General features: G+C 38.3%; 1 protein-coding gene across 1 annotated transcript in view; it reads left to right on the top strand.

Annotated features, from left to right (window-relative positions):
• Window positions 1–286: 286 nt before the first annotated feature.
• The window catches only part of tg (thyroglobulin), a 40203-nt gene continuing 25632 nt past the window's right edge, over window positions 287–14857 (top strand). Inside the window, 23 exon segments of the mRNA XM_048151816.1 lie at window positions 287–486; window positions 617–725; window positions 827–924; window positions 1411–1599; window positions 1804–1963; window positions 2804–2910; window positions 3098–3241; window positions 3523–3705; window positions 4133–5170; window positions 5398–5994; window positions 6107–6340; window positions 6641–6778; window positions 7422–7499; window positions 7649–7749; window positions 7870–7918; window positions 7921–7989; window positions 8432–8635; window positions 9281–9484; window positions 9625–9770; window positions 10081–10237; window positions 10401–10565; window positions 10923–11072; window positions 11274–11438. Of these exon segments, the coding sequence (XP_048007773.1) occupies window positions 402–486; window positions 617–725; window positions 827–924; window positions 1411–1599; window positions 1804–1963; window positions 2804–2910; window positions 3098–3241; window positions 3523–3705; window positions 4133–5170; window positions 5398–5994; window positions 6107–6340; window positions 6641–6778; window positions 7422–7499; window positions 7649–7749; window positions 7870–7918; window positions 7921–7989; window positions 8432–8635; window positions 9281–9484; window positions 9625–9770; window positions 10081–10237; window positions 10401–10565; window positions 10923–11072; window positions 11274–11438 (4570 nt within the window). The 5' untranslated portion in view covers window positions 287–401.

Genomic DNA, 14857 nt, shown 5'->3' with positions numbered 1-14857 from the left:
TTTACTGAAGTGGCAAAAATGAAGATTTGTGTCATTTGCTTTGCTTCCATAAAGTATTTTCTTTCTTTTTTTGTAGAAGTATAAGGGCAACAACATAAGAGAAGTTAAAACGTACAGCTCTTTTCAACTCTTGGGAGTGGTTTTCAGAAGACTTATGTTACTAGTTCTCCTCAAAGAAGCACTCTCAAAAGTTCAAGCTTGACTGCTTACGTTACCATGTCCAGAATGTTCTTATTCACCACCAGGTACTCTAACCAGTCTGGAGAGGGTAGTGTTTTGATAGACAAATTCGTAAAACAACAGAATGCTGAACGGGTATGACGGTGCACATCTTGGCTACGGTATAAAAGATGCTGCAGTCTTGTAGTGTTCACTAGGAGAGTTCTTGCATCCTAGAGAAGATGCGGAACATGGAAGAAATGAAACTCTTTTGTCTAACTGCCACAGTGCTTAGCATCTTCACTCTGATATGTGGAAAGATTTCAGGTGAGTGTCTTTGGTCTATTCACAACACCACCTTTATGTTTACTGTCTCTCCGGGAGCTGTATTTAAGCTTATTTAGATTAGGAAAATCATCCACCTGTTTTTTTTTTTTTTTTTTTTTTAAACCCTCAGAGTACCAGCTGGAGACAGAGAGTCTGAGTCAGTGTGAGCAGCTGAGGTCTGTCAGTGCAGCACAGGAACATGAACACATCCCCCAGTGCTCTGAGAATGGCCGCTTCAGGTGCATTAACTTGACCAATGCTGTATATAAAATCACAAATGTACCATGGTTTTACCATGTTGTTTGTGAAAGTCTGAAAAAAAAAAAATCCATTCCTGTAGGCATGTTCAGTGTAATCGTGGAGGTGGTGAATGTTGGTGCGTGAATGCAGAGGGACTTGAGATACCTGGGAGTCGACAAAATGGAACCATTGTTCATTGTAAGCCCTTCATCGTACTTCAACTTGACAACACGACCTCCGTTAAAAAAAATGCTTTACTTGCATTTGGGGTCCTTGAAAACCCTGATGTAAGACATGAATAAATGTCAGTTGTTAAAATTTAATTTATTTAATTAGGTTTCTTTATAGAAAAATACTATCATTGGATATTTCACAATATTACTGACTATTCAAATAAATGCAGTCTTGGTCAGCATAAGAGACTTTTTCAAAATGATTTAAATAATCATTCTGACACCAAACTTTTAAATGCTAGTGTATTTGCTTGGGGTCTCTGGGAACCCAAACGTAATCCTTGAGCAAGCACTTAAGGTCACAAGCTTACACCAGCGATATGCTGTTAATATTAAGCATGATTAACGTATTTAAGGTAATGTTTATATAAGGATTTAGCAAAATCATAACTTGTGTGTGTCCATTGAATAAATTGATTTGAATTGACCACATCCTGTCTTCTCACTTTAGGTTTGACATCATGCCAGCTTCAGAGACAAGAGGCACTGCAGACTGGAGACGCAACCCTAGTGCCAGTGTGTTTGGACTCAGGTGAGTACGAGCAGGTGCAGTGTGATGCGTCCCGTAGCCAGTGCTGGTGCGTGGACCAAGAAGGCATGGAGATCTACGGAACCAGGCAGAATGGAAAACTCTTAAAGTGTGAGTTCACTTATTCAGTGTCATATTCATTTGATTCCCTGGATGCATTAGTTGAACAGTTTAGATGAGTCTCTGAATGAAAGGTCAAGAGTTTTTTCTGCTTAAATGTGTTTTCATAGCTATTTTATTGCTGACTCCGCTGGCTGATACTTAAATGGATACATTGTGATCAGATGTAAAATGTATCTAAACCCTTAACCCTAGGTCCTGGTGCCTGTGAGGTGAGACAGCGTCGACTCCTTCATGGTATCGGAGAACCCTCTCCCCCTCAGTGCTCAGATGATGGGGGCTTCTTACCTGTGCAGTGCAAGTTTGTCAACACCACTGACAGGATGATATTCGATCTGTTACACACCTTTAACAGGTGAGACATGCTGTTTCTTCAAACCTTACAGTACTGTTCAAAAGTTTGGGGTCGGTAAGGTTTTTTTTAAAAATGTTTTTGAAAGAAGTCTTGTAAGCTCACCAAGGCTGCATTTATTTGATCAAAAATAGAGTAAAACAGTTATATTGGGAAATATTACAATTTTAAATGTTTTCTATTTTAATATATTTTTAATGTAATTTATTTCTGTGGTAGCAAAACTGAATTTTCAGCTACTATTACTCCAGTCTTTAGTGTCACATGACCCTTCAGAAATCATTCTAATATGCTGATTTGCTGCTCAAGAAACATTTCTTGTTATTATCAATGTTGAAAACAGTTGTGCTTCTTAATATTTTTGTGGAAACCATGATTCAATTTTAGGATTCTTTGCTGAATATAAAGTTCAAACAGCATTTTTTCCCCCAAATATAAATCTTTTGTTACATTATAAATGTCTTTACTGTCATTTTTTATCAATTTATTGCATCCTTGCAGAATAAAAGTATTAATTTCTTTAAAAATCTTACTGACCGCAAACTTTATTTAAATTAGCAAATAAGGATGATTTTTTCACATTTAAATTTAATTTATTTGAATAAAGATTCCCTTTTGAAAGCTCTTTTAGTGAAGGACTAGACGTATGTATCTGGGAAACCAGCCCAAGCTGTGCATGTTTTACCACCAGACAGCAGTATTGTGTCAGATAGAAGTAGCATTTATAGTTTTCCCTTTTCCTAATTTTCCAGTCTTCCTAGTTAAACTGTTAGTCTTTGCTAACAGTTTAAAATGCATCTGCTATAAGTGACTTATTTAACTGAAGTTTCTTGTCATTAACAGAGACCCAGAAGTGTTCCAGACCTTCAGTGGTTTCAGAAAGGCCTACCCAGAGCTTTCTAGTTATTGTTTCTGTGCAGACAGTCGTGGAAGAGAGATGACAAGCACAGGTGATACACACCTCTTCAGTTATTCAATTTCAGGTTAAAGAACGGGGCCAAAAAAATAGTTTGTATGTTAAAACTCAGCAAAGAGTGATCCATAAACTATAACCATTTTGCACTCACAAAACACTGAATTCCATTTTTTCCTTTTCTGTATTATAAAGATTAACTGTTTTGATTTCGGTTTGTCTAGGTGTGGAACTGCTTTTGGATGAGGTGTATGACACAGCATTTTCAGACCAGACTGCAGGAAGTACATTTGCACAGTCAAACATGTATCGAATCCTACAGCGCCGCTACCTTGCTGTCCAGCTGGCCGTGAGCGGGAAATTTAGATGTATGCAACATTTTGATTTCATTAGTTAACATTAGTTAAATACTTTAGTTAACATGAACATTACTTTATATAGCTTTTATTAAGTGTTGTCAAATATACTTTTTCTGTGATAAAATAAACAAATAATTTTTTTTGTGGTGACTAATAAACATTAGTTTCATGTACATGCAAGCATAGAATATAAGAAAAAAATACTATACTGGCAGTTCAGGACTAAAATGTACCTTTTAGCAGTTCTAGTATTTGCTACATCTGTATAATAGTAGTGTTGTTTTCATAAGGTCCCACCCCATGTGAGAATGAACGGGCTGCAGCTACTCAGGCTGGCAATTCCTTTGTACCCTCCTGTACTGATAACGGCGTGTATGTGCCAACCCAGTGTCAGACCGGTGGTCAGTGCTGGTGTGTGGATACTGATGGCAAAGAAATCTTTGGCACACGACAGTATGGAGTACCAAAATGCAGTGAGTTTGGCTTTAATTGCATCTGTGTGTTTTTCATGGAATATTCCATAATTATGTGCCATGCCCATGATGCCTTTTCGGCATCTCTGGCAACAGTAAATCTTGATTTTTATCCATCAATAACATTAAAAAGTAATGTTCAGGAAGTCAAATAGTACATTGAAATTCATGAGTGAACACATTGTGAACTACTCGTATTAATACAGTCTAGCAGTAGAAATTCACGGTGGTTTAATTGTACAATTTATTCTATAATTTTTGTGATCTTTGAACTTATTTAAATGATTTTACCTGCCAAGGGACCAATGAAGCAAAAACAAATCTTTTTTTGTTGTTGAATTTTTGGTTTACCGGTCCCTTGCCAAGTAAAACTTCAAGTAGAATGGAGTTTGTGCACTGACTAATGTTGTGTTTCTTGTTTGTTTAGGCACTGGAGTGAAAGACTGCATGTCTGAGAGGAGACAAGCCCTCTCCAGGCTTTTTTATGGCTCAGCTGGAGACTTCAGCAAGAGCAACGTGTTCCCTGTTTCCAAAGACACTTTCTCTTTTCTTAGTACTTGCAGTCCTGAATTCCTGGAGCTTTTGGCCAACTCTGGTCTTCTGCAGTCGTTGCCAGAGTTGGAGCGTCCAAATGTCAGAGACATCCTGGCAGAGCTCCTCCAAGGGATGTTTCCCTCTGGGGCTCTTGCCCTAAAAGCTCTTGCTCTTGCCCCGAACCCTAAGAGACTCCAAGAGAATCTCTTTGGGGGGAAATTCCTTAAGAACGCTGGCAATTTCAACTTCACTGGCACTGTTGGAAACAGTGGTACATTGAGTTTCAGTCAAGTTTTCAGTCAAGTTGGTCTGATGCAGGCCACAACCGACTTGTTGCAGTTGGCCAAGACTTTCGCAGATGACTCTGCCAGTCTTAATATAGACCAGGAGATTTCTGATGCATTTGGTCGTTCTGTGAACCTGAAAACCAACCAAGATATGATTAAGCTTATTTCATTGGCTCTTGAGAATGAGCAGTTTCTCAATACCCTTCGAGAAGCCATAAAACAGCTGAAGGCAGAAGAAAGCACCCAGTTGGGTCAACTGTTTCGTGCCATTTTCCAGAAATCAGATGTTTGCAAGTCTGTGACTTCTACCTCGACTCCATACATTCCCCAGTGCACTGAGAATGGACTTTACCAGGAAGTTCAATGTCAGGACACAGAGTGTTGGTGTGTGGACTCTCGTGGTCTGGAGATACCAGGTTCTCGCACTACTGGGTCCAGGCCGAAATGCTTATCCCAGTGTGAGAAAGAACGTAAGATGGCGATTGCAGTCAAAGCCAGTAGTTCTGCAGGATCTGAGGTCTTCATTCCTAAATGTGAGACTGATGGTGCTTACGTAGCAAGACAGTGCCTTGGCAAAAGTTGTTTCTGCGTGGACCCATCTGGAACAAAACTCAGCATTCAGAGTTCAGGGAGCTCTCTTCAATGTGAGTTTGAACGCTAAACGCAGATAATTAGTTACAGAGATATAATCATACATTTAATTAGACACACATTTAATGATCTGGCTCATATGTAATAAACAACCAGTCACTTTGACATCTTGTTTTATACTGTAGAGCTTAAGTGGATTATGACATTTTAATATGATTTTTTTATGATTTAAAATATGTTGTGATTGGATATATTATCCTCTATTGATCTTCTTCCAAAGGTCCGACAAGGTGCCAGGCCACAGCGACTCAGCAATTCCTGTCCACAATCCGCTCTGTTCTCTCAGATCCATCTTCTGTAACCCAGCTTTCAGAAGTGTACATCCCTCGTTGTGCATATGACGGCAGCTGGCACCAGATCCAGTGCGATGGACCTCCAGAACAAGTGATTGAGTTCTACCGTGAGTGGGTTCGAATAATTAATTCCGGTCAAGACTTGCCCGTATCAGAACTTCTTGGAATTCTGCGAGCCTATGCAAAAAACACAGAAGCAATGGCGTCATTCCGAGCCTTTGTATCTGAATTGTTCAAGACTGGGCACCACAGAGTATTCCCTGTCTTGGCGAGATTTGAGAAGTTCTCTGATATTCCATCTGACTTGTTAGATGGGAACGTTGAGGCAATTTATGGACCATCAGTTTTTCTGAACCCGTTATCTCTGTGGAGACTGATCAGAAGAGAAGATTCTGGTTATCCAGGTCCACTATCAGACTTCAGTGTTCCTTTTGGGAGCTTTCATCTGCGTCAATGCTGGTGTGTTAACCCTCAAGGAGACATGCCGGCAGATAACAAGGCTCCAGTTGGACAAATCCCCAAATGTGAGTTATACAATATAGTAATTAATATATCTAGTGACATTACTATCTGTTCAAATATTGCTTTACAATCTGTTTAAATAATCTTCATCATATCTCATTTGTGTCATTTCAGGTCCAGGTCCATGCTCTGTTGTTCAAAGCCAGGTCTCTATGTTCCTGAAGCAGGCTGAGGAGCTAATCTCTGTTTCAAACAACTCACATGTGCCTGTGGGTTATGGTTTCCTCCTGGCTAAGAATGTCTATCTGAGCCCTGAGGAGTTAGAGCAGACACGCTCCTCAAAGATCCCCATCTCTCAAACTCTGCTGAGCAACATCAACTCAGCATTGAGACTCGCAGCTCATTCCAGTACAGTCTTTTGTTTTTTATTGGTCACTAATTTGTGTCACTTATGTGACGCTTTGTACGGATGGTCAGATGTTATTATATTCTTATTATGATAATATAATTTGAAATGGAAAAACTTAAATTAAACATTTAGACCCCACTCTGTATTCTTCAGATCTGCTTTTTTAGTAAACACTCCCTACTCATTACAATTATTTAATAAAAGCTGTAAGAATGGGAGCAGACACATCTGAGATCTTATCAAATTTGCTGTAAAGCTTTACCCACACTAATATTGAATATGCTTTTGCTTCTCGACAGCCTTACATTTCTACTGGCAGAGCAGACTGATGGCCAGTGACAAAGACAGACAGAGTTTAATGCTGGGGTACCAGCCCTACATCCCACAGTGTGACGCTTATGGCCAATGGCTGCCCAATCAGTGCTACCAAAGCACAGGTGAGACCATACTCTGGTACTTTTTACCTCATATAAAAAAGCTTGGCACATACACTACAGTTCAAAAGTTTGGGGTCAGTAAGATGTTTTAATGTTTTTGCAAGTCTATTATGCCAAGGCTGCATGTATTTGATCAAAAATATAGTAAAAATAGTAATATTGTGAAATGTTATTACAATTTAAAATAATTGGATTCTATTTTATTTATTTTAAAATGTAATTTATTCATGTGATGGCAAAGCTGAATTTCTGCATCATTACTCCAGTCTTCAGTGTCACATGATCCTTCAGAAATCTTTCTAATATGCTGATTTGGTGCTCAAGAAAAATTTCTTACCGTAATTTTTAAAAACAATTGTGTTGCTTAATATTTTTGTAGAAACTGTGATATATTTTATACCAGGAGTCTGGTTCAAAAGAACAGCATTTATTTGAAAATGATTTTTTTGTAACAATATAGAAGTCTTTCCTGTCACTTTTGATCAATTTATGGCATCCTTGCTAAATAAAAATATGAATTTCTTTAAAAAAAAACCTTACTGATGCCAAACTTTTGAACAGTAGTATACTTCTGCCAACAGAAAACATTATTGCAGTATTTATTTGTGGATAATTTTCTTTCTTTTTTTGTCTGAAATCATAGGTCACTGTTGGTGTGTTGATGAAGAGGGTCGATACATCACAGGCTCTCTGATGTCTCGTTCTGAAGCCCCTCAGCAGTGTAAGAGTCCAATCTCATGTTTTTCTCAAATCTTTTCAATAATAATCAAGGTTGTTAGGGGAACTGCTAGTTTAACCTCTGGGGTTTATCATTGAATCTATGGATTGTGAATAAGTTTGTAAGCTGATTTGTAATAATTTGTCTCCCAGGCCAAACTACATGCCAGAGGCTCCAAAGTCACTTCCTGCTTTCGGACTGGACACAAACAAGCTCTAATATCACTTACACGTACAGCCCTTCATGTGAGGAGGTGAGGCCTTCTTTTTGAGTTATTTGGTTTGTACTGTACATAAAGAGTACATTCATTTTTAACCAATGAAGGTTTGCATTTCATGTGTATCTGTCTCATTGTTTGTGTGCACGTCTGTAGGACGGTGAATTTTCAGTACTCCAGAAGACCAGTTCAGGCCTTTCGCAGGGTTGTGCGTGAGTCCAATAACCGGACAAGTCATCCAACCTGCCATCGTCGATCCCTCTGGAGAACTGCAGTGTAATTCTTTCATACATCCATCCATCCACCTGTACAATCTGATTTTCGATCATCAACCTACGCGTAACTGTAACCAACCCATAAAAGGGAAATAAAAGGGAGATAGGAATTTAGTTTCAATACGAGCATTATGTTTTTCAAGTTCAAAAACATATCTCAAAAACTGCGTTTTGCACCATGCAGTTGCACTCCATCTAGCTGTTTCAATCCATGTACATTTCACATAATGTTTTAAGTACGTCTGCATATTTTATATATAAATCTAACCTAAAAAAAAAAGTATGCTCAAAATGAATATATAGTTCGTAGAAATACTACACTGTACATTGAACATATTGGGTCATGACCACAAGGTTGAGAATTTTCACTTGGACCCAAAAACTAATCCTAACGTCTGATTGGTTGATAAGAATGTTGTTCCTGCACCAACATTGTGTTTTAGGTCCAGGTTGGTGTTCTCTACAGAAGAGTCTGGCACTGCAGAGAGAGGTCGGTGTGGGGTATGAGCCTGAATGTGTGCAGGACGGCCAGCAATTCTTACCCCTGCAGTGTGACCTGTCCGACTGTTGGTGTGTTTCTCAAAGCGGAAAGGAGCTGCCAACAACACGGACCTCTCGCAGCACAGGACAAACTCCAGCCTGTGACAGTAAGTGAATTAGGACACACTTTGCATTTCTTTAAAGTTGGAATTAAGCGGAAGTTGCAACATATATATATATATATATATATTTGTAATATTTTCCCTATTGTGACGTATATACAAGTGAAATGGCTTCTCAACAAAACAAAATGTAGGGTGTTTTTTGAAAGAAGTCTCCAAAATGTTAAGCATCAAAAACTATTTTCAGCATTGATAATAATAATAGTAATAATAATAAATGTTTCTTGAGCAGCAGGTCAGCTAATTAGAATGATTTCTGAAGGATCATGTGACACTGAAGACGAGTAATGAGGCTGAAAATTCAGCTTTGTCATCACAGGAATAAATTACATTTTTAAATGTATTAAAATAGAAAACAATTATTTTAAATTGTAATAATTCACAATATTACTGTTTTTTTAATTAAATAAATGCAGCCTTGGTGAGCAAAACTTCTTTCAAAAACATTAAAAAATTGTAATGTTTCCAAACTTTTGACAGGTACTGTAAATAATTTATTATAAAAACAGTAATATTTAGTTAAAAAAAAAGAAGAAGAATTGTAGATTTTGATTTTATGCTGACTTTAAAATTTTAGCATACTGTATGCTTGTGGCAACATGACTTTCCCTTATTTGTTTCCCTTTTCAGTGCCTGCGTGCTCCCTTCCATTCGGTGACATTTCCCATGGTGCCATTCTGTGTAGCACTGCAAATGTTGCAGGTCAGCAGAAGCAGCGCTGTGAGCTGTTCTGTGACCAAGGTTATGTCAACACCCTTCCTGTCGCCAGCTTCCTGTGTGATCCCCAGGCGAGAAACTGGCTTGATGATGCTCCACTGTCTTACACCTGCCAAAGTAAAGGCCACACACACATTGTTCTATTTACCTGTTAAAACGCTCAAAGATTAATGCAGTGTGTCCTTTTGGGATTTGACTTTCTATGAAGTCTTGATGCTCTAATTACTGAGCGACTATGTATCTGTAATGTCAATCAGAGCCTCAGGTATTGCAGACAGTGCAGGTGTACTTACAGCTGCAGATGTCGCTGGCTGAGGGTCAAAAGAGTTGCAGCACCCAGAGTGTTGAGCTACAAGCTGCTTTGCTGAGAGACATGAGAGCTACAGGTCTTTGCAGCCTACAGGTACAATACACACAGTCTGCTTTGAGATATATATATATTTGTGTATAAACAACACATTTTTAATGTGTGACAAAAAGTAATAAGCATAATATGATAAAGTAAATTCCCAAACAGTAATTTCCCCTCTAATACTATTTAGATTGACAAGTAAATTGTTACTTGGCCTACAGTATTTGATTCATTCCAAGTGTCATGATCAACATCTAGGTATCTTTGACCTACAGTAGAATGACAACAAACTGTGCAGGTCTTCAAAACCTACATATACAACTATGTTTGTTTCTTTTGAATACTTGTTTATGTGTCTTAGCTGACCTCATCTGGCCAGACCAGCTCTGTTGCAGTTTGTGATGAATCGTCTGTGTCTTTTGAGTGTTTGACTGACAAGGAAGTCACTGTGCGCATCACCTTTAGGGCCCGCCTCTCTGACCTGCCAATAACATCTCTCCCTGATCTTCATGACATTGGTAAGAACAGCCTTTATGTGCCTTATCTAGTCAATTTCTGTATACTTATTTCCTATCTAATATCAAATGTTTTATTTCACACTGACATTACACTGAATCATTAATGTGTTTTATTATTCCATGTACTTTTCTTTCTAAATTAATGCATGTTTATTTTTCACAGATATAGCACTTAGTGAAGAGAGACTGTTGAACAGTGTTAAGGAATTAATCCGAAGTGGGTCATACCGGTCCATCTTCCTCTCTGATGGCTCTCTTGCTTTCTCCAGTCCTCCCTCATTTAGCTGCATGGCTGGCTATAAGCAGCTCCCACAATCCACTGGGTGTGGTAGGTTGGCTTCTGTACCATTTGGTCGTCTTAATGACAGACTGGCCTGTTTACCATAAAGAAAAATGGCTTTACTTGCATTTCTGAATATGCACCTATAAAAGTTCTTTAACTGATGCATATTTTAGCTTACTGGCATGTACGAAAATAGAAATGTGGTGTGAAAAAATGTGTAAATGTATTTGTGTGGGTTTATGTAATATTTCAAACTGCATACACTTTCTCCTCATCCTCTATTATTAATCTTCCCTTCTGTATCTGTCAAACGTTCTCCTCTTTTTCCACTCTACACCATCATTACCCATGCTTAATCACTCTGCTCACTGTGTGTTTGTTTTTATCCTCTCTCACACACAGTGTTGTGTCCAGCTGGTTCTTTTTCCAGTGGTGGTGTGTGTACGCCGTGTCCGCGTGATACGTTTCAAGCAGAAGAAGGGCAGGTCTTCTGCTCTCCCTGCCCCTCGGGAACATCCACTGTGGCCCAGGGAGCCTTCAGTGTGTCTCATTGTGAGTAAAGGCCAACCTAAATCAGTTCAGCCCAACTCTCACACAAATTCAAGAACAGCAGGTGTACATGGTTACAGTTACAGCTCTGTCAAAATGTAGATCACAGGTTTCAGAGGCAGGAGTGACCATCTAGGAATATTGCTTTTTTTCATGGTTTAAATGTTGTTTTCTATTTGTCCTCTTTCTATCTTAATACTCAAGGTCTCACTGATTGCCAGCAGAGTAAACTGAGTTGTACAAAGAAAGGGGACTTCCTGTCAGCCCAGATGCACCCAGTGTCTGGCAGATGGTTGTGTGTCTCCCCACAGGGGGAGGAACTTTCTTGGACATCCTCTGATGGTCCAATGACAGTTGAAGAGTGCAAAGGTATGTGTTATAGTCAGTGTTAAGTACAAATATAGAAACTAAAATATAGCAATGCTGCTACATTTTTATATAGTGTGTACAGTGTTATACAGTAGTTCAGATGCCTTAAAGTAGTGTAGCTAAATTATAATAGTCAAAATGTTATAGTTAAAGTCGGCACAGAATCTGTTTTCTAAATTAATGTTATTGATCTCATCGTGAACAATTCATCTGTGCATTTGTTTCATTTTTAAAAGCTTTTTTGACCTTGTTATTGAATTAAAATGTCATCACTAAAACAACAGACTTCTCTCTGGTGACTTATTCTGGACTTCTCCAATCATTTAGTCCCCTTAAACCCCTCCTCCTTACAGTCAAATCTGCCTGCATCCAATCAACAACTGATGGATGGTTTCCAGCCTACATTTTTTATTTACTGAAAATCTGTTTTACTCAGATGTACATAATATGGAAGAAAAGATCTATTAGTAGTTCCACTGCGACTTTAAAGGGGTAGTTCACCCAAAAATGAAATTTCTGTCATTTATTACTCACCCTCATGTCGTTCCACACCCGCAAGACCTTCATTCATCTTCAGAACACAAATTAAGATATTTTTGATGAAATCTGAGAGGTAAATGACTCCATAGACAGCAATATAATCACCACTTTCAAGGTACAGAAAGGTACTAAAGACATTGTTAAAACAGTCGACGTGACTATGGTGGTTCAACCTTAATTTCATGAAGCGACGAGAATACTTTTTGTGCGCAAAAACAAAATAAAAATAATGACTTCATTCAACAACCTCTTCTCTTCCGTCATCATCCTTACGCAGTCGACACAGTAAGCACAGTGAAGGCTTCCGTGTTTACGTACGAATGCCGACTCAGTATGCTGATCATGTGAGCAGCACGACGCATGTGTGTGATGCTGATGCAGTAGCCGGCCAATAACGAGTCGCCGTGTTGACAATGTATGATAGTGACTCAAAAGAGAAGATATTGTTGAATAAAGTCTTAATTTTTTTTTTTTTTCAAAAAGTATTCGTGTCGCTTCAAAACATTAAGTTTGAAACTGCTGTCACGTCGATGGTTTTAAAGGTGCCCTCGAATGAAAAATTGAATTTATCTTGGCATAGTTGAATAACAAGAGTTCAGTACATGGAAAAGACATACATTGAGTTTCAAACCCCATTGCTTCCTCTTTCTTATGTAAATCTCATTTGTTTAAAAGACTTCCGGAAAACACGCGGATCTCAACATAACACCGACTGTTACGTAACAGTCGGGATCATTAATATGTACGCCCCCAATATTTGCATATATGCCAGCCCATGTTTGAGCATTAGACAAGGAAAGGGTGTATTAAAGGCAGGGTAGGCAAAAAAATGTATAAAAAACTTTTTTTCAAAATTTGTTTAAACTTTATTTATATATCAATACATAATTAAAATGTAAGTACTCTGAAAAAGAAAGTATAAAAATCGAGTGTCTGTAGACCTCTCACGACTGTTTTAAAGACAGCTATTATTTCCATTCACTCCACCCCTCCCTTCTGGGCTCCTTCCAAAGCCACGCCCCCAAAACGATGACGTGTGACTCCGACACTGAGCGAAACGCATTATTTACCTGAGACGAGCGGAGAGGAAGGAGCACAGTGCATGTAGTGACATCATGTCAGAATCACATGTAATAAAAATAACTTTATAATTATGAAGATAAACAAGATGTATTTTAGTACTCACTATCAAGCTAGCATATTGATATTGGTAAAGTTTAAAATATATATTTTTTGAATCGCTAACGAGCTAGTTATCTATAAGGCAAAGCTAAAAACAGGTTGCATGATACACGTTTTTCCATTACCATCATTTACACTGTGATGAAGATGAATTTCGTGTAAGATTCATAACATATACGTTGTTCTACAGATCAACAGAGTAACATACACTCAAATATCAACTCACAACTGCATTGCAGACACAAAATAATAACACACACATACAACAAAGTGTGTACGACACACACAGATACAAGATAAAGACATCAGTAAACATAGGTAGAGAATAAAAAACAAAACAAAGGCGAAAAAAACGTGCAGGTAAACTTACAGGTGAACATGGTAAAAGACTTAGACAGAGGGTAAAATTATGCACAATTCAACACTATAGCTATCATTATTTATCGTCTCTACTACGGCTCGCTAAGTAATGTTATGTTAGCTATATTACGCAGCTACGTGTGCTAATGACACATGCTTCATGAAAAAATAAACAAAAAAATATGTATGATCAAAATACAAAAAGAAAGATTTACCTGTCCAGCAGAAATAAAGCCATCAAGGAGTCACTTTTCAGCCCCTTGAGTTCCCTCAGTTCTCGCCATCGCTGGAAAGCCACGCCGATTTAACTCGCGTTTTATTTCTTTGTTTATCCAAAGACTTTTTGTTCATTGCCTTTTCTTGTACTGTTATTCTTCCTTTTTTGCCTGGTTTGCCTTCATAACTGCATAGGCCGGTACTGTGAATTTAGCTTCTGTTTCTCTGCCATTGTTTTGGTATTCTAGGATCCATGCCTCTTGGATTCCCCAAATCAAACGTGTGCGCGCAAGTGGGCAGGTCATGTGTGGCAAAAGGGTGGTTGCATGGTTGCGAGAGAGTGACAGCCGCCTAAGCCAATCCTAGTTTCGTCCCGGATGGAAATAATGAGCTGTGTTTAATACAGATTAAACGGTCTAGAGTCATCGATTTTTATACTCTTTTTATCAGAGTTCTTACTTTTAATTATGCATGTATATATATAGAAAGTTTAAACAAATTTGGAACAAAATTTCTTACCTACCCTGCCTTTAACGTCTGGATCTGTGCACAGACAAGGTAAGCAAGCAAGAACAACAGCGAAAAATGGCAGATGGAGCAATAATAACTGACATGATCCATGATAGCATGATATTGTTAGTGATATTTGTAAATTGTCTATCTAAATGTTTCGTTAGCATGTTGCTAATGTACTGTTAAATGAGGTTAAAGTTACCATCGTGTCTTACTGTATTCACGGAGAAAAGAGCCGTCGCTATTTTCATTTTTAAACACTTGCAGTCTGTATAATTCATAAACACAACTTCATTCTTTATAAATCTCTCCAACAGTGTAGCATTAGCCGTTAGCCACAGAGCATAGCCTCAAACTCCTAGAGAATCAAATGTAAACATCAAAATAAATAATTTACTCACATGATTCGATGTATGCACACAGCATGCATGACAAACATCTTGTAAAGATCCATTTGAGGGTTATATTAGCTGTGTGAACTTTGTAAATGCGCTGTAATATAGTCGAGAGCTTGTGTGGCAGGGAGCACGCGATTTAAAGGGGCGGCGCGCTGAAAAAATCAGTGTATAGTTAATGATGCCCCAAAATAGGCAGTTAAAAAAATTTAT

Source organism: Megalobrama amblycephala, linkage group LG13 (assembly GCF_018812025.1).
Source record: "Megalobrama amblycephala isolate DHTTF-2021 linkage group LG13, ASM1881202v1, whole genome shotgun sequence".
NCBI classification, from domain to species: Eukaryota; Metazoa; Chordata; class Actinopteri; order Cypriniformes; family Xenocyprididae; genus Megalobrama; species Megalobrama amblycephala.
The sequence above is the reverse complement of the archived record's forward strand: the minus strand, read 5'-3'. Positions and strand labels throughout refer to the sequence as shown.